At 40.1% G+C, this 19,826-nt stretch overlaps 1 protein-coding gene across 8 annotated transcripts in view; it reads right to left on the minus strand.

The window, feature by feature from the left end:
* EPHA4 (EPH receptor A4) overlaps positions 1 to 19,826 on the minus strand; it is a 136,935-nt gene that overhangs the window by 43,210 nt on the left and 73,899 nt on the right. For 7 of the 8 annotated variants that reach the window (XM_059703303.1, XM_059703300.1, XM_059703301.1 and 4 more), the window contains one exon: positions 17,108 to 17,446. In XM_059703303.1, coding sequence (XP_059559286.1) covers positions 17,108 to 17,446 — 339 coding nt within the window. Of the gene's footprint in view, positions 1 to 4,679; positions 5,270 to 17,107; positions 17,447 to 19,826 lie in introns of those variants that run through there. The other variant, XM_059703307.1, reaches the window with a different exon arrangement.

A 19,826-nucleotide genomic window follows, 5' to 3' on the forward strand; every position in this document is an offset into this window, starting at 1 on the left:
AAATGACTCACTCCCCATCCACCCCCTTTGTATATGTCACTGATGTTAAAAAATCTCAGCTTTGCACCCACCGTTTCTAACTGATGTACTGTTAATAAACACCTAAGCACATTTTCTCATAGTCAAGAACTGAAACTGGTTTTAAAACCAACCAAAGCAATCAACAGCAGGTATAGAAAAACTTAATTGTTCCAAAATTGATATGGAATTATTTTCTTTCACCAAAAGTCCTAGAACCAAATTCTCAGTTGAAATTTTAGAAGGCTCTGAATTAAATGAAGTTCATGTATATTTCAATACAGAAATATTAAAATTAATTAAGCTTATACTAAAGGTGTATGGGTGCTTTTTTCCCCACACAGTGATATCCAAGGTCAATACATACAGTCTATTTTAAACAAATACTATAATAAAAGCAGGCCACAGTAACACTTACTGAAGGATACAACAAACCCATGTTCCCAATGACATTTGGAATCTGATTTTGGAACACTAAGGATGCTTTAATTAAGTGATTCAAGAGTAAGACTACAAATTATTTAAATTACACTCTTACTTTACTTATTTTTCCTGAGAAATGGGTGGCAGTTTTAGATAAATCTTTTATAGAGAAATATTAGCCACATCTATATAATAAAAGCCTAAGTGACTGTTATGGCGGTGTTATGGCGGAATGACTGGAACAGCCAGTCTCTACGATGCTCATTGACCACCAGAGGGCAGATGCTCAATGCAGGAGCTGCCCCCTCATGGTCAGTGTGCTCCCACAGAGGGAGCACCGCTCAGCCAGAAGCTGGGTTCACGGCTGGCGAGCACAGCTGTCACAATGGGAGCCTCTCCCAACGCTGTGGCAGCAGGCACAGTGGGCCAGGATGAGCGCTAGCGGCATGGTGCCCAGCCCCAATTCAGGCTCCACCTTGGCCGCCTGCCGCTTGATGCACTGCTACATCCCCAGGAGTGCCCCCGACTGTGAGAGGGCACAGGCTGGGCTGAGGGACCCCCCCCCTCCCATGCACAAATTTTGTGCACCAGGCCTCTAGTTTTAAATAATGTTCTTTGTAGCCATTAGGTTAAGTTTTTGCATCAGGAAGTTGAAGGTGTTGGGGCTGGCCTATGTACCTAACTGTCCAAAGATGTGAGTTCCCTTCCCATAAAGACTGTTACCTGGGATGGAGCTCCTCAGGCAAGGACTACATTTCCCAGACCCTTAGCATGCAGGGTGGTTTATGTGAATGAGTTCTGGGCCATGGAATTTGGGTTGAAGAGATTAATTTCTTCTAGTCCTGATGCATAAACACACAATCTGCCTACAATCTGCCAGCTGCTGCCCAATTCCATCTTGGAAGCCCCTTATTGACCCTCCCCTCAGCATTACTAACTGCATACAAGTTGATCGAGAAATACTTTTCTATTGCATTAACCTACTAACTGACATTGGGGTTACAACAAGGACCCATTCAAATAAAGTGAAGCCCAGTCAGTGACATTTTCATATAATAAATAACTGACTAAAATATAGTAGTATTGAGGCCTACATAAGCTTGAGCTTCAGTTTAAAGCTGCCTGAATGGCCTCCAGCTTCCCTCTTAGAAACGCCAGCTCCTGGGTATTCACAGTGAGCATATATCCACACATTTGTGACACACTGGTGAGTGCTGCCCCTGAGGTTAGTAATGCAGGAGGCAACTGGGCAGCTTTGCAGGGACACAATCATAGCCACAGGTCTGCTAACATGAAGGACTGGAACAGAACCACACAACGCTGGGCTGAAATATTGAGCCGAGCTTGTTTTAATGTTAAAGGGGAACAGACTGAGGTTCTCAAAATGGCTTGGTTGAGTTTTCTTTTCAGAAGAAAGTTCACTTAGTCTTCATTGCACAGTTAACAGCTTACACAGTTGAAAATTTGGGCCATGTGAATCAGAGCTAAACAGAGAAGAATGAGCAAAAAGATGCTGTTGGCTTCCTCTGCAAGGCACTTTCACATCCTTAAAATTATTTAATCCTTGCAACTCTCTGAAGTAGTTATAATTATCATGTTTTATTTCATACCTGGAAATTCACAGAGCACAGAGAAATTAAATAATTTAACCAAAGCTATAGAATTTCAGTTTTAAATTCAAGTCTGCTTGACTCAAAAGCATGTAATCCTCCTTCCATATATCACATGTCTATGATAACACACATACTGAATTAGCACTTACTGAGTAACTATTATGGTAAATACCTTGCATGGACTAGTTTATATAATCCTCACACACACACACACACACACACACACACACACACACACACAAAAAAAACAAACTATGAGGCAGATACTATTATTATTTCCATTTTATAGATTAGGAAAATAAAGTATAGACAGTTTGCATAGTTTGTCCCAAGTTACAGTTTATAAGTGATGAATTTAAAAGTCAGGTCCTAGAGCCCACTTTTCAAGCACTAATCTATAAAAATCCTCTAGTCTCTCCTCTCACTGGTAAGAAGTTAAGACTTGAATGTTAAAGGGCTTGTTCTCCCACAGCATCAACAGCAGCGTCAGTAACAGAGCAATCTGAATCTGCAATGTGTTGGGTATCTATGTATATTCTTAGTTGCTGGAAACCTAGAGGTAAATTAGACATGATCACTGATCACATCAGAACTACCTAAGAGCTAAAAAGGGAATCATCTAAAAAAAAACAAAACAAACAAACAAAAAAATCAATTACAAAATAAAATAATAGTATTTGGAGTTAGAGAAGTAGAAAGCAATGAAAAGTAAGCAATGTTATATTCTTTGACCCTAAGTTTGCCTTGCAATAATTTATTGACTGTACACATGAACCCTGTTTTTCCTATGTGTATGTATTTCACACTAAAACTATTAAAAACAAATACAAATATTAACTAAGAATACGAAAGGTGAAGTATTCAAGTTATTTTAGAAAGAACACCATAAAGACAAAATCTTTAGTTAACACCATAGGTATAGATCTAAAGGTATCATGAATGATCTAAGTTTTTGTAAATTAAGGCTTGGGGGGTGACTATTTAATCACTATGCTTGATACCGGAGTCATACAGTAACCCTTGCTCTCTGTAGTAAAGAAAATTCCTTACTTAAAGGACTGTTTTACTTTTTAAAATAGCTACTATCTTGAATTAGCATTACTACATGTACAGTCATACCATTACTTGTAGAATTACAAGTGAGTGACAGTCCATCTCAAAACCAAGACCCACGTCCCCCAGAATGAATTGAGAATGACTTAAGAAGTACCTGTGTCTCTGATGCAGTTCAAGTGTGTCTTCTGTTTTGTCTGAGAGCTGCTTGTTTTACTTTCTGTTTGCTTGCTAAGAAATTTGTTGGCAGGTTCTGACAAGGAGAGCCCAGCACTTGCCAACAGAAACATGGCAGGACCCAGTGTGTATTTCCTGTTAAATAAGAATGCTGGTTCCAAGCAAACAGGAAAACAAGTCTTTCCTCTGGAAGGCAATTTATAAGAATTAGCCTGAGAAAGACAAGTGCTTCAAGATAAGAAAATGGATGGAGCAAAGCCAGCAACAACAGAAAAATGAAATAAACATAGGAAGAGGAATTGTCTCAATACGCCTCCGTATGTTGAAATCTATCTAGTATAGACTCTTAATTGAAATTATTTGGTAGGTGTCTTGGTTAGACAGGATGAAGATGTCTAGGCAAAGTGAGCCCCTCCATGATCAACAATGCCCTCCAAAATAATCTAGAATAAGGTTGGCATAAAGGAAAGGTTCTCTTTAGCTGAAATATAGCACAGAGAGAGGAAAGGGCTTAGCGGCTGTGAATTAAGGTTTCTGTTCCTCTAGCTGTCGACTCCACTGGAGAGCTTTAGGCATTCCAAATCTGGAAAATAAAAGCTGTGCTGTGGGCTTCAGGTTCTCTTTGTTACTCAGACAGCTGCTAATCGTCCTGCTGCGTGAGGAACCATGAGACAATGCTGTAACATTTAGCTTTCTGACACCCAAAGCGTCTAGATCAGCCCCCAATTAAAGATGTATTAATCACATACACTAAAAGCCAGGATGATAGATGCACCCAGTAAATCTCTGCTCTTGCCTTTTACTTTCCACACTCAGGTTGCTTCATTTACAGGCAGAAATGCTTAAAAGCCTGCTTCAGAAATGGACCAATAAAAAACCTTGTTCATTACAATTTCCTACCCCTAAAAAGCCTTTCAGAAAGAGGTAAGACATTGATCATGCCACTAAAAGAGCCTGTCTGCTTCAATAAATAGATCCAACGTGGCTGTTGTCATCTTTACTTTTTAACTGTGATAACTAATTCAAGTGTGGTTTTGCCACTTGCTACAGGGACGCCCGAATCATTTGTGTAGTTTTATAAAATGCCATTAAATAATCCTAGGAAACTTGCGGGGGCAAAATATTACTAATACTAGTACACTACCAATAATCTCCTTCAAGTCAAGCAAGTTACCCTCAAATCATGTCCCCAGGTGAGAGTGAATAAATGGTAACTTACTCTAGATTCACAGAACTGGAACAACCAAAGTTCCTTGAATTCCATGCTTTGAAATTCATGTTAATAAAAGAGTCTCAAAGTTAATTTTTCACATTGGTCGCCATTTTACAAGGGCATTGAAAATACCTTTATTAAATTCTTCATCAAAGAGCATATCACTCATAACTTATTATAGCTATGACCTGGTAATCAACCCCAAAACAAACAAAGAAAAAAATTTAAAAATTAAAGCAGATAGCCTGACTGATATTATCGTAGAAGCCCAGAATCCAATTTTCTTTTTCCCTCCTTACATATAGTTTTCATGGAAGGCATCTAATCACTATAACACAAAATGAAAAGAAAAGCCTCAATCTATGATGCTTATGTAACCTCAGAAAAGCAGCATTAGCCATTCTAAGTTATTGAAAATCTTTTGAAATTAGATTTTAATTTTTTTATTTTATTTATGAGGCTAATGGAACCCATGAGACAAGTACAATATTTGCAAGGTGCCAGGTTGGTGCCAGCTCAAGGTGGTGAGTTCCCTGGCTTTCAATGGAGTCTGAGTATATCATGAATAACTCCTTCCATCACCGTCACAGTGATGGTCCACTGTCGTTTTCCAAGTTGAAAGACTAGGAAGTCAATTAGTGTCACTTATGATGTGAACACCTGTCGACTAAGACCTGGACCAAGACCAAGTCCATTACCATAGCCACTCAATGGCTGCCAGATGGTCGGGCCTTAGACCACTTATGATGGAGTCCAGATTCAAGGAGGTGACCTAAAGACAGAAAGGTCCAGAGTCCCATTAGTCATCTCCTGAGCCATCCAATTTCCCATCACATATACAGTTGGAACAGGATACCTACTTTTCCTAATGGTTGTTTAAAAGAACCACATCAGTGGCTCAAAAAAAGTTGTGGTATACATAAATTGATCATATAAGCTCCTTAACTTGTAAGCATTTTCACCAGCTGTTAACATTTTTATCTCTGAAACTACATTTTAGTAATTCATCTTTGTTTTTTTCTTATTTCATTTTGAAATGCATAGAGAGAATAGAGGGGGGGGTGGGATAGAAATAAAAAAATGTCTGACAAAGCGTAAAGGGCATAAAATTATAGGCTGCAGATGACCACCCACAGGGTGAGATAGGCAGAGGGAACATTCCAATATAATTTCAGTTGAAAATCTGTGTGTTCTATACAACTCAGGATTTTTCCCAGTTGAAATGTTGTTTGACTTAAAGAACAAAGGCTAAATGCTGACAAGTGATGACCATGGATGTTAAATAGAATGTTGCAAGTGAGAGAGATGAGAGAGAGAGAGAGAGAGAGAGAGAGAGAGAGAGAGAGAGAGAGAGAGAGAAGGCCATTGTGGTGAAGCATTAAGACTCTCCATTTTAATCCATTTGGTTTCACTGCATAGAAGTCTGCGAAAGTTCTGAACACAGGGTATCAAAATATTTAGGGGACAATATCCAGGAACCATAGAATGCTGAGAAGCTGGTTTTTAGTACTCTACCTAAGGAAGCCTTCATTTTATTTGAAGCCAATTATTTCCTGTCCAGTTTCTTGCTTGCTATGTAGACAAGCACAAAGAAGTGACTGGTAAGTAGAGAGAAGAGATTCAGAGACCTTTGGGTTAAATTACAACCAGCACATTTTGAAAATGCTTCATATACAAATGGTCACCACATGCTATGCTCTCAAAAATGTGGCCATGAAATGATACTCTTGCGAGCCTCCTATTTGAAACTCTATCTTTTTGGCAATTCTCTTAAAGCTATGACAGAGGTTAGGAGAAGGAGCATAATTTATGAGAAGGGATTTTAAGGTTGGGAATCTGCAACCATAGGATTAATTTAGAAAAAATTGGGGGTATCAGCCAGATACATGAATTGTATGTGCCAGATAGTTTAAACTCCTACAGGCATTATGAGACCAAGGCTGAAACACCAGAGCTATTAAATTTTAAGATAGTATTAAGGCCAATGGATGTCTCCAACTGGATTTGTGCTTGAGAATTCAAGATGACTTTCATAGTCCTGAAGAATAACAAAGAATGTATTAGGAAAGTGATAGCTTTTTAGGACTTGAAAAGAATTTTTTTTTTTAAACTAGAAGGTTCACAGCATCTCACTGGGACCTTTCTTTAACACAACTTGTTGAAGTGTGAAATTCAGTATTATTTGCTCCACCCAGGAGTCAATCTGTAAATACTGGAAGGACTTCATTAGAAGAACATTTCACTTAGAAATAGCCCCCTAGTATGATCTCCAAGAAGGACATTGGAGCAGGGCTTCAGCACACAATGGGCAGTTTTATGGAAGGATTCAGTGTGTGTTCTGAAACAAAAAGAGGTAGGGAGAAGGAGAAAAAGCCACCACCCAAAGAATATGTACAATTAAAGTCACACCCTTGAAGTTAACAATGAGATTTAAAGGTCTTCGCATCTACCATTTTTCCTAAACGATATACTTTTTATTACATAAAGATACCTTAACTATATTATCAGCCTCTTAAAGCCACACGTGAATTAGCTGACTACTCAGCATTGGTGTCTATAATAAGGTCTGTGAAAATAATGTGTGTTTATTTTATTTTTTTTTTCATCACCATTTATTCCCCCCTATATCCTATACAACTCCATCCACCCCCATTCCTGCAATCGCCACACTGTTTGGGTGTCCATGAATTCTTTCTCTTTTTTATTTCTTTTTTGCTCAATCCCCCCTCACCCTCCACCAGAGTTGTCTGCTCGCTCTCTATCTAACAAGCAAAATAGAAACAGACCCAATGTGTGGTTTTTAAATTCTATGGCCACTGTTCCTGGTTAGAAAAAGATACTCTCACTTTTCACAAGGGAGATATTTGGCTCTATTCGATTCCTTGCTTTCAATGTCAAACAAAGAAACAAGAATCCCAATTACATGGTGTAATCACAATTCTGCTCCTATTTTAAATGGGGAGAATAAAATGATGTTAGCTCCAAGAATCCCCAAGCCTCCAAAAGCATCCTCCTAGAAGTTTCCTAAAATCACACTCTCCTGCAGGACCAGGACCAGATTCAGGGGAATCCCACACAAGGAGGGGCTCCACCAGCAGCTCTCAGGGTTTTCTGCAAATATCAGATTTTAAAAAGTCCCTGATTATCTTAGAGAGTGGAAGGAACACTTAATTAAGCTCTCAGTCTGTTGCATACTCAAAATCAGTGTCTGTTTGTATGTTGCGACCCTGACTTTGATAAAGGAACGTGGACGAAGCTCTGTGCTCATCTACCTTCACACTTACTATGCTCAAAATAAACACTTATTATGCTAAAAAAAAATAGGGTTGATTCAGGAGGCAGATTTACAGCTTGCAGTATGTTATCTAGACAATACCAACTCTCCAGGGAGTCACTGTGATCTTGCCCCTTTCAGCGTTTGTTCTAATGGATGGACCTTGTCCAAGCTTGTTATGCACAATGAGCCTGTTGGTGGCAGATCCCTATTTAGCACCCACTGAGAAGCTACAGTGACATATGTAAGTCTTCTCTGTATGCACTAGTCACTGACAAGAGTTTCCTAGATAAGATGTTTTTAATAATCTATCCACAACCTTTTTGACAATGAGGACCAGACTGCGTGAGAAATGCACGTACATAGATGGTCATTTGGAAGACGCCAGGCAACAGGGAGCAGTCCACCCTTCCTCTTCTTCTGTCCCCCTCTCCTTCCAAGAGTGAGAGCAAAATAGAACAAATATTTCAAATCACTGCCACTTCACCCATAAGATAATTTAAATAGATTGTGTTTTAGAATGGAGTCCTTGTGCTTTGTTATAACAACAACAAAAGATCCTTCAGGAATGCCACAGTAAAGTTCATTAGGGCCGACTGACCCGTTTATCAGAATAGAGAAAGAAGGGATTGAATACAAGATATGGTTCTTCAGTGATTGGCAGATATTTTGCTGACTGTCTAGCACTCGGGGCACTGACCTTTATGTGTGGGACCAAATCATTAGAGAGATTTCCCAATGAAAGCCACAGTATTCACTGGGCATGAGACCACACTGATGTCTGCCATCATCTCTCTTTTTTTCTGTTATTTCAGTTTTGAGACAGCCTATGAAATCTTTTTCATTCTTCTGGCAAAGACAGTAATGAAAAAGGTGTGTGTGTGTGTGTGTGTGTGTGTGTGCGCGCGCGCGCGTGTGTTTTGTGGCAAAAGGTAGATACTGGGGAAAGCCATTTAAAATAGATATTTTAAATGCTGATGGATAGAGCTAAACCTTACTTATCTTGACAGATTAAAATGTAAAATCTAAAATACAAAACAAAACAACAAAAAAAAAGAACACACAAGTCTTTACCTAAATATAATATGTGGGATGCTCCCTTATTGGGTAATCCACAAGAAAACAGCACATGAATGCTGAAATTCAGAGAAAGCTCTGTATATCGGGATGACATGGACAAGAATCTTAATTAGTTCCTGTAGATTTCAGATCTCTCAATGCAGGATTAGTCCTGCAGCATGGCTCTTGGTTTTCCTGGTGTTCAAGGAAAAAACTCTTTAAAGACATCAGTAGGGGGTTAATGGAAGCTTTGATAAAGTTTCTCTGGATCTTTTTATTGATGCTCCATTGTGAACTGGAGTCCAGAGTCTCCTCTGACTCCTCTGAGGAGACAGTAATTAATTTAGCCAGTTGGAGCGACAGCTAGACAATTCAGAAGCCCATCTAAAATCTTTGCTCGCCCTGCCCTGTTCATTTCTCATCTCAGTTGGGCACTGCTTTTTTCAAATCCCTTGATGGCTTCCCCAGAGGGTGTAAAAGTTGGCAGTAGCATTCGAAGTAACAAGCACAACTCAGAAATAAAACGCAAATCAGAATTAGACTGTCAAGTGTTTAGAGTGAATGCTGCTGAATGAATTTTCCTTCTCACAAATGAACCTGTGTGCCTGTTTCTGTAGGAGGGAAGGAGAAGGAGTCAGGAAAAATAGAGTTCTCAGTCCTGGGTGTATAAATACAACTTTCATTTTTCTACAGTGAAATATTCTCATCTTAAAAAGAAATGCAACCCATTTTTTATTCATATGCAATAATTACCACTAGGTTCTATAGACATTTGTCTATGCTGCTCAGTCAACCTTGAAGCTGGATAATTTAGTATGTTCTTTTGGAAGGCTTTGATTTATTTCTCCTTACCAGGATGTGTAGTACCCACCCTGAATACAAATACACGAACCCTGGTGCCACACACCAGAAGCCTGTATCAGTGTATATGAACAGGTTTACAGTATTCTTAATTATTATCATAATGAATGAGTCTGCATAATAATGAGGGGGTAGTAACAATATTCCATGAACATAAAATTGGTTTATGTATAAAGTTAGAATCAACAGACTACTCCCTTTAAAAAAAATTGAACATGTTTTTAAAATGTACATCTCCTAGGAATGTTGAACAACATGAGGAGCCCTTGTCTGGATCAGAGTTTTCGATGGGAACATCCACAGGCTGGCTTCTCTGAAGCCATTGTGTGTTTATTCAGGAACAGAAAGGACTTTCAAACCAGCTTCTACTTTAGAGACTTGTCCCAACAAGGACATACTAACTACAGTTGGCCCTTGAACAATGTGGGGAAGCTTAGGGGCACTGAGCTCTCCCCTGCAATAAAAAATCCAGTTGTAACTTTTGACTTCCCAAAAGTAACTAAGAGCCTACTATTTATCGGAAGTTTTATCAATAACATAAATAGTCGATTAACATATATTTTGTATGTTATTCGTATTAAATGCTATATTTTTATAATAAATTAAGCTAGAAAAAAGAAAATGTTATTAAGAAAATCATAAGAGAAAATATCTTTACAGTATTTACAGAAAAAACAAAAACCAAAACCCTCATATAAGTGGACCTATGTGGTTGAAGCCTGTGTTGTTGGAGAGTCAGCTGTTCTGAGGATGTGCAAACAACTTTTCAACAAACCTCCTCAAAGCAATTGCTGTATGATTTGTTTGAAAGATTTTAAAATGTCTTTGGAAAGATTTCTGACTTACAGATTTCACTAGTTTCATCATGTGTTTTGCCTTTAAATTTCTTAGAAGTAAGAAAAAAATAACATGATTCACTTGAGATCAAAGGCAAACCAGAAATCATCTTGGTGAGGAGACATGGGAAAGAGCAGCACATATTATTACTTAAAAAGAAAATTGCTGCCAACATGTAGGAACCATACAACAATGAGTGCTAAGAATGCACGTTTGCAAGAAAATCAGAACACTGCCTCCTGAGGCGACTCAAGCAAGCTCCACAGTGTGCACTTAACCCAAGTGTCACTGGGAGAAGATGTGCCGTACAAGAAAGCAAAGGCGTATTGAAAACCTAATTATTTTTGTGAAATCTTGTTCATATCTTCAAAGCCTCTACTATAGAAGGGGTCTTGCCAAATATCAAAACTGTTTCAACTGTGAGATTAAGCTAAATGTTGTTCTACCATACCCTTTGTTGAACTGGTTCCAACAAATGATACTAACATGTCACCATCTTTTCTTTTTTTTTTTTGTATTTTATTGATTTTTTTATAGAAAGGAAGGGAGAAGGAGAGGGATAGAGAGTTAGAAACATCGATGAGAGAGAAACATTGATCAGCTGCCTCCTGCACACTCCCTACTGGGGATGTGCCCGCAACCAAGGTACATGCCCTTGACTGGAATCGAACCTGGGACCCTTGAGTCTGCAGGCTGACGCTCTATCCACTGAGCCAAACCGGTTAGGGCACCATCTTTTCTTTTAAAAAAAATTTTTTTATTGATTTTTAGAGAGAAGAGAGGAGGAGAGAAAGAGAGAGAAAAAGAGAGAGAGAAAAAAAAACATTGATGCAAGTGAAAGAACATCTATCAGCTGCCTCCTGCATAACCCCCACCCAGGATAGGGGTTTTGCAATGCTGGGAATGTCCCCTGATCGGGAATCAAACAGGCAGCCTTATGGTGCACGGAATGACACCCAGCCAACTGAGCCACACCAGCAAGGGCATCACCGTCTTTTCAACCTCCTTTCTCACTGTCCCTCTTTCTTGTTTAGTATTCCAAAGCAGGGGTCAGGGATGGTTAATACAGGGTATGGCCAAAGTAGGTTTATAGTTGTGAGTAACACAGTGTTTATTCTTGTATTACTAGTTATTGATCATTGTATTATTTTCTGTACAATCAGCTGTAAACCCACTTTAGCTCCACCCTGTCTGTTCCCTGTGAAGGTCACTCACTCTCTTAAAGTCACTCAAGTCTGTGGTTGTCCTGTAAAAGCAGCCTTAGACAACACAAATTAGTGGGCTTTGTTCCAATAAAACTTTATGGATACTGAAATTAGAATTTTACATAATTGCAAAATGTCACAAAATATTACTCTTCCTTTGATTATTTTCAACATGTTGGAAATAGACAAACCATTCTTAGTGAGTTGCACAACACCAGGTGGAGTGTCAAGATTTGGCCTCTGAGTCATAGTTTGCCAACCCCACTCTGGGGCACTAACAGAAACTGGAGATTTGTGCCTCAAAAATATCAACAGAGCCCCCCCCCCGCCCCCCGCTTCTTTTTCAAGCTTACAGAAAAGCCTTGGTCCTGGCCACAGCTCATTTGGGTTTAATATTCCATTTCCATTCTCACGATCACCAGGATGTCTGTTTGTTGTGATCTCAAACCACACTTAAGGCCCACACAAGCACTGTCCCTCAGAACCATTACAGTCTGACTTTGTGCTCCAATGCCTTTCAAATCAGGCCAAACTGGACTTCCTGGCATCTTTCATGTTACTTTCTAGCCTTAGGCATAATTACGCAATAGTCCCCCCCTTACCCAGGGCCACCATGCCTAGAGCACATTACCTAACTGGTTGCTCTAAGATGCTTCCTTTTCTCCCACCATCTCCTTGAAGCTTTCCTGTTACTATCTGGAAGGCAGGTAGCAATTACACCCAGTAAGGATGAGAATTCCCACTGTTCTCCATTATCTCATTCAAATAACATAATAGGTCTAATTAAAAGGTGGCAGAGAAGGAGAGAATGGGAACTTACCAGTTGAGCAATAAAAGACAGTATGCCTCTTGTACTTAGTTATTTTCTTTTCTTTACTCATTATTTTGGTTACATTCAGTTTCTCACTCCTCGACAGAGTTCACTGATTGTTATTACTGTAAATAAATGTGTTAACCAACAAACATCTACTATGTGTGGTGCCGGTGTCACCAGGAGGTGTTCTGCCACTTGATTGTTGGTGTGGAGTTTCCTGGTAGTTTTTAAAAATTGTCTTCCTAGAGAACAAGGCCAGTCTAACAAGCAGCACCAGTTCATCCAAGGGCAAAGCAACTGGGATTCTCCACAGGAGGCCCCAAAGGGCCTTCTCTAACTACCTATCCCCTGAGAATAATGTGAGAACATGAGCTCCCCAGCCCAGAGCAATGGGAACAAGCTAAGACAGGTTGACCATAGAACCCTTATAAGGTGGGCACTGCTATGAAGTCACAAGTTCTGTTTTTCAAACATGTCACCAGAGCAGAGTTTCTAAGTCTTGCCACTACAGAAATTCTGAATAATTATTTACTGTAGGGCAGTCCTCTGCATTTTAGGATGTTGAGCAGCATGCCTAGCCTTTACCCACTAGATGCAATAGCACATGCCCTGCTCCCAATTGGGACAACCAGAAATGTCCCCAGACAGTGCCCAATGTGTGGAGAGAAGCCTGGAATAGCTATAGTGGGGGTACAACTAGCTTACTGTTTTGCCCTTCGAAGTAAATACTTTGTCTGACAAGGTGGGGCTTAAAGGGGTGAAAGGAAGGCAGGATTCAGATGTATTCTGATAATTCTGCTGAAGCATTTTTGGGCTTTTTCCCACTCTTGGAATTGCCTTTAGAGCCAGTTTCTGAACATCAGAGAGAAATAAGCCCCCCTTCTTCATGCTCATAGCTCATGTCTATGTCCTTGGAATCACAGAATTTTAGGATTGGAAAAGATCTTAGAGATCAGCTAGATTCAAATAATTATATAATCCATCAACTATCTGAACTCCTGCGAACTCAGAGTTTTCAAGATGTTTGTCACTAGGACACCACAGCTGTGCTGAAGAGAGATTAGCAGATGTATTTCACTGTGAAAAATCTGGAACAGTGTCACATGCAAAATATAACTCAAAAATCACTGCCCTTGAGTACAATTTGGGAATAGTATAGATTATCAGCCATAGGATTTCCATAAGGATTTAAAATAACACCTAGAGAATGGTCCAGCCCCATAGCTGGAAGGCAGGTGAGGGGGTCTGGGGGTGCACAGGAAAACCAGGCTCATTGATATTAAGATCTGCTGGAAGCCATGGCAGCATTTTTAGTAAAAATATTCACAGTTCTGTTGCTCGGCCAGGAAAACCTTATTTTATTTATACAGCATTTCTCTCTCCTAGTGACACATGCTGTATTTATTTGCCTGAGATGGTCCACTTAAGTAAAAGTAAACCAAAGGAAAGCCATCTAGAAAACAAATCACCCAGCAGTCTGCTTATCCATTTTTCATAAACATCAGAGCCATCTCCTTCTAAACAAAAGGCAGAGCAGTTGCCAGAGGACAGAAAGTGAAGAAAGGGAAATAAGAGTTTGCAAGGGGAATCTCACTCTGTCCCTCTTGGTTGTGAATGTCGAAAAGGCATTCTAAGGAGAACGTCGATTACCTTGTTTTTGTACAGGGCAACTTCAGTTGGAGCTCCCACCCACCACCCTCTCCCCACCTCTTCCTCACTGGTCCTGGCATAGAGGTCGGAGTGGGGGTGACTTATCTCATGAAGAGAATTTGGGAGAAAAACTATGTCTTAGCTCCACCCACTCTGCTCTCTCAAACCTGCCTAACTGCACAGAGTGACCGTTTGGGCAAACTTAGGGGTGCAAGCTTTATATGGAAGGGAGCCTACAATTGGCCAGCTGGGCTAGAGTGTCTGGGGGTGACACTGGGTAAGTGTTACTAGAGCTAGCTAGCCCTTTTGGCCACAGATATAAAGCTGACATTCTTCCATCAGTTGATCAGCAACAAAGCTGACATTCTGAGTTCCCATTGTCTTGTCTTCTAGGTCAATTGGGTTTGAACTCAGGAGGGGAGGGAAAGGTGTCAATAGGCCCTAAGACACCACAGTAAGATGTAGGTTAGAATGATTTAAATAGCCACATGAGAAGACCAGCCCATTCACACCACATTCTACAACTAAAGGATCAAAGCCCAGTTACAGCTACACCTCCTCCTCCAGTCTGCTCTCACAAATGGGGAGAATGCCAAGCAGAATATATGAGTGTCATTAATTATGTAATAATTTAAAAAGAAGGGAGCTCTCCTTGGTTTCAAGTGTCACTGGCTCTGACATTAGCTTGGATGAGTCATTTCACCTTCATGGAGCTGTTCATCTGTGGTCTCAGAGGTGGTGATGATAAAACCAGGAATTCTAGATTTTGTGTTTCTTCTTAAATATGTTACTGATGAGAGAAAGAACCCTGTGAAAACTGAGCAAAAATGAGAGCCATAAAATTTTGTGGCCTCCAGGTTGTAAATGCTAATATTCATTGATTCTGTGTATTCCTCATAGAGTGACACATCATTGCCCATAAAGGTTCCTTAGGAATTTAATTTAATGAAATAATAGAAACAGTTACAATTAGAATACAATTGTGTATGTGCAAATATGCTTCAGAGAGCTTTGATAGCATTTGTGGCTGCTACATTTACCCAAATTTTGGCCTACATTATTAATTTGCCCTACTATGAAGAAAGGGTTTGTTAATCAAAGATAAACTCCCCCAATGATTTTGAATTAGTGAGCTCCAAATTATGGTAGGATAATGAGGCAGGGCTGTGCACATATACGACACAGCTAAGCAAAAGCTTTCTGGCTGGCCACATAGGAGGTCTCCTTATTGAAAGATTTATTTTTAATTTTGAACAGCTTCCCAGCATCACCCTTCATGAAAATTAAAATAAGGAGGTGGAATTTTGTCCTATTCAGCAAACCTCCTGCCAGGACTGCTCACCATGGCGGAGAAAACAACCTCACTGTGTCAGAGGAATTCCCTGTCCACCTTTCTCCTAGATCTAAAAGAATTACACCTACATTTTTAGTCCAACTTTGACTGTTCTCTTCCCTCATTGTAAGGGGAGGATCTTTAGCCTGTCTTCTTCCCATTCCTTGCCCCTTCTGGCCTGGCGGGGGTTGACATAATCCTTTGGCTTGAATCCTTAGGTGTACAGAAAGCCATAGACGTCTCCCCACAAAGTCTGTGGGAGCCAAGCCTGTCCTCAGCACATCTCCCAGAGGCTGTTCTCTGCCAAAGAGAATGACTTCACCTGTACACTAAGGCCTCAAAGTCTCCATTCCTAGTTCTAATTCAGTGAAGGACACGAAGCGGTGATGTGTTTTGAGAAAAGCTGGAAAGGTGCTTCAGGCTGAACATAAGGATATCGACTGGCTCACAAATCAGACTCTCCAGGGTGTGCAAAGATCACTCTGCACCTCGTTGGCTCCTTGTAACTCAGACACACCAGTGACACCAATGCATTTCCCAGGATCAGCACGCGGCATTTCCAGGGCCTTCTCCCAGAAAGAGCACTAATCAGAGACTGGCCATCACAGAGTGCTTGTGATGCCATCAGAACCTCCTCAATCATTCTAGTCTTTATAGAAAAACAAAACCAATGACCACTAATAGCGTTCACAACCTGGAAGTGCAGAAATTAAAGACAAAAGCATCACCAGATGATCAGTTCATATCACGTATTTTAAAGACCAACAGCCTTTGTGTCGCCGAAGCTGCCTTTGGGGAAGATTGGCCTTTCTAGCTCCAGTTCAAAATCTCCCCCAAGTCTTAACTTTTTATTTATTCTAGAGAGTTCAGGGGAAAGTGGAAAAATAATGGCTTTGGATCGGGACACTGGAATACTTCTCACTAGAGATCAATTAGTACAGACATATTTTACCTAACTATTGAGTGCACTTACTGAAACATGCATTTAAGAGAAAAGTGCAGGAAGAGGTGATAGGATTGTCGGCAATTTATAATGCTTTGCCAGCAAAGTTTGTTGTTCTTAAGAGCCTCACTAAAGGATAAACTATAGTTGTGTGTTTTTTTTTTCCTGCTCCCTTTAACTCTCCAGAAATAAGTAACAGGGAGCCGGCAATGGAAAACATGTGGCGGAAATCCAGAATGGAAAATTAGCATGAGGATGCGTGGAAACTTCTTCAGGGGAGGAATCGGGATGAGTGGGTCAGGGGCTGGAGCCTAGAATTCTAGATTCTACTTTGCATTTTTAAATATCTGATATTTAAGATTTTACAATAGTTCTGCAATTCATGCAGCAGTAACATGGCATGAATAGAAAATATAAATATACTACAGCAAATATAAATGTACCAATACAGATTAGTAAAAATATGTTCATCTAAGAGTCTTTTGTATTATAACACAGTTCACAGGTTTATAATTAGGTCCATGTAGTTCTACTTTAATTTTGGAACTTTAATATCATTCATGGATATCAACACAAGCCCCTTCTCTATAATGTGCACATTTAGATCATTTAATAAAGTGGATCCACTTCCTACCTGCTTGGTTGGTTGTCACGGTGACAGACACTGACTGATCCGGACTAGGGTTATACTTGGACACTCCATTCACCGCCCAGATTTCAAATGTGTAATTGGTATGAGCCAGGAGGTCAGTGATGGAGACTTTGGTGGTCTTCAGGCCATTCTGCTGTGGGGTGTAGTGGACCCCACTGCCACAGGGTCGGCACTTGCTAGAATCACCAGCTCCACATTTCTTGCACACCACATTGTAGGAAATGTCCTGGCGGCCACCCGTGTTCTGAGGAATGCTCCATTCCAAGTTCACTGAAGTCTCATTGACATTTGAAATCAAGTTTAGGGGAGCAGATGGTGGGCCTGGAGAAAGAGAAAAAAACATACCATCACACCAAGAACTGTAAGGATCCTTTTGAAATCTCTCAGTTTCTATTGTTCTCTGCAACTTCAAGAGGTAGATGGGCCCATTTGGCAAATAATGTAAAAAGAAAATCGAGTTAGCAAAAAGATCTTTTAAAATGAAAATAGAATAGAAAACTGTAGGTGTGAGTGTCATTTTCATTTGTGTGCAAACAAATGTGGCAATACCTGCCACTCTGAGATGTAAGGCCACTCTACATCAAATGAGCTCAAGTCCAGGCTTCCCCTCTGAAGTGGCAGGAAAATATCACACTTATCCAGTCTCGATCTTATAATCTGAAAAATGGGTATGCAAATGCAATTCTAATTCCCAGAGCTATTGTGGGACTCTGCTAAATTAAAAGATATATACCACTTCTGAAGATAAATGGTGATTCCTAAGTTGAGTATGTCATCAATATAGAGGAAGATTAAATTGTTTATTGGGTAATTAGTTGGAACCAGTTTAACCTGGTTGCAAAGATGTTGAAGGAAGGTCCTGTTGCTGAAACATCCCAGCTTGAGGCAGATATTGTACAAAGGCACCCAGCCACACGTTCAGCCCTTGAACTGACCAAGGCTGCCTAGGCTTTGCTTTTACGAAAACATTAGTACCTGTTTACACCAATGGAAAGAAATCCAAAAATGATGTTTGCATTTATGAAAAAAATGGTGAAAATTGTGTTTTGCATTTGTTTTGCAGCAAGCTGTTATAGAAGCAGCGTGCACCCTGCATGCCAACCTCCTTTCCCAGGAACTCAGCATTAAAGCATCAAGTTGCCTTAGCTTTGAACTGTGTCTGTCAGCATCTGTGCTTTATCTCAGTTTACTTTGTGCATCCCTTAGCAAGATGTGCCTTAAGGTGGTGGGCCATTTCAGCTTAAGAAAGGTTTCACAGAAACTCTCAACTTTCAGATAGTGGGGTGGGGAGGTGGGGAGAAGGGCCTGTACTCATTCCAATGGACATGCAAGAGTTTCTGAAATATGAATGGTGGTGGTGGAATAGAACAACTGATCCCAACAGATAGTGGTGGTTTAACAACAATCTACACTAATAAAAGAGAAAGATGCAAATTGACCATATTTTGCAATGCCCACCAGCCAATCAGGAGTGAGTATGCAAATTAATCCAACAAAGATGGTGGGCTAATTTGCATACACAGGCACCGCCCCAGCTGCTCAGGGCCTCTGGGCAGCGTGGGAAGGCAGAAAGGAGGCTCTGGCCAGAGCGAAGGCAGTGCCAGCAGCCAGGGGAAGGAAGGCCCATTTTTGAACGAATCTCCGTGCATCAGGCCTCTAGTAATAATAGATAAGATTATAGAACAATGATGACTCTCTTGCTGTAGATTAGTTTTTACAGGCCAAGAAGTTACCACACAAAAGAATTCAAGAAGAAAAATAAGTGTGGGAGACATGAGAGGTAATTTTCCTGACCTCAGCTGGTTCCAAATGTTTAAAAGACATTTCCACACTCTAATCAAAAACATTTATTCAATGTGAGAGTCGGAAAGCCCTCTCTTTTCCTTCTCCTTTCACGTTGTGATCCTCTAAGAAAAGAGCCAAAAGTGGGTTTTAATGAAAGTTTGGGATTTCTTGCTCACTGTATCTATTCTACTTCTATTTTATCTGTAATGACTGCTTTGAGGAAAGTTACCTGGAGGCTTGTGTGAAGTCAGGACAAGTGTTATCTCATGGACCACAATGGAATGTACTGTTCCAAAGTCGCCTTCGGGAGAGAGTTGTATGTAATCTACATACAAGGGGTTATATTCAGTACTATTCAGCTAATGGTGATGAAGAGCAAAAGAATTTTGGTGATAATACTGAATAAGGCCAATTTACTCTCCTTTTCTTAATTGAAGGCTTTACTTTAACAAGGTAAGTGTGCCTTCCCAATGTCTCCTTGAGACTAATTATGATGTCTTCTGTTCTCTTGCCTGATCTGTGAACCTTACAGGGAAAACAATGTTGGAAAATTTGTGTTAAAGGTGAGATTACCCCACAGAAATTTCCATAAATAAAATACCAGTGTTCTTTTTGTTTACATTTTCATTTGTATTAAGGGTCCTTTGGAAAATAACAAGGTCAAATAAATGGTTTCTCAATAAACGAATAGAGCTCTTTAAAATCACAGACTCCTAGAGCCAGGTAGGATGGTAAAGATCATTTGGTCAAACAGCTTCATTTTAAAGATGAGGAAATTGAGATCCAGGAAGTGAACCTGATAATATGGAAAGCCTGTGCAATATAATTAGTGGCAGAATCTAAGATCCATAAGTGCCAACTCCACTTTGGGGTTATTTCCACTCCACCATATGGCCCCCATTTAAGGTATAAGAAC

This window comes from Myotis daubentonii, chromosome 7 (assembly GCF_963259705.1).
Source record: "Myotis daubentonii chromosome 7, mMyoDau2.1, whole genome shotgun sequence".
NCBI lineage: Eukaryota > Metazoa > Chordata > Mammalia > Chiroptera > Vespertilionidae > Myotis > Myotis daubentonii.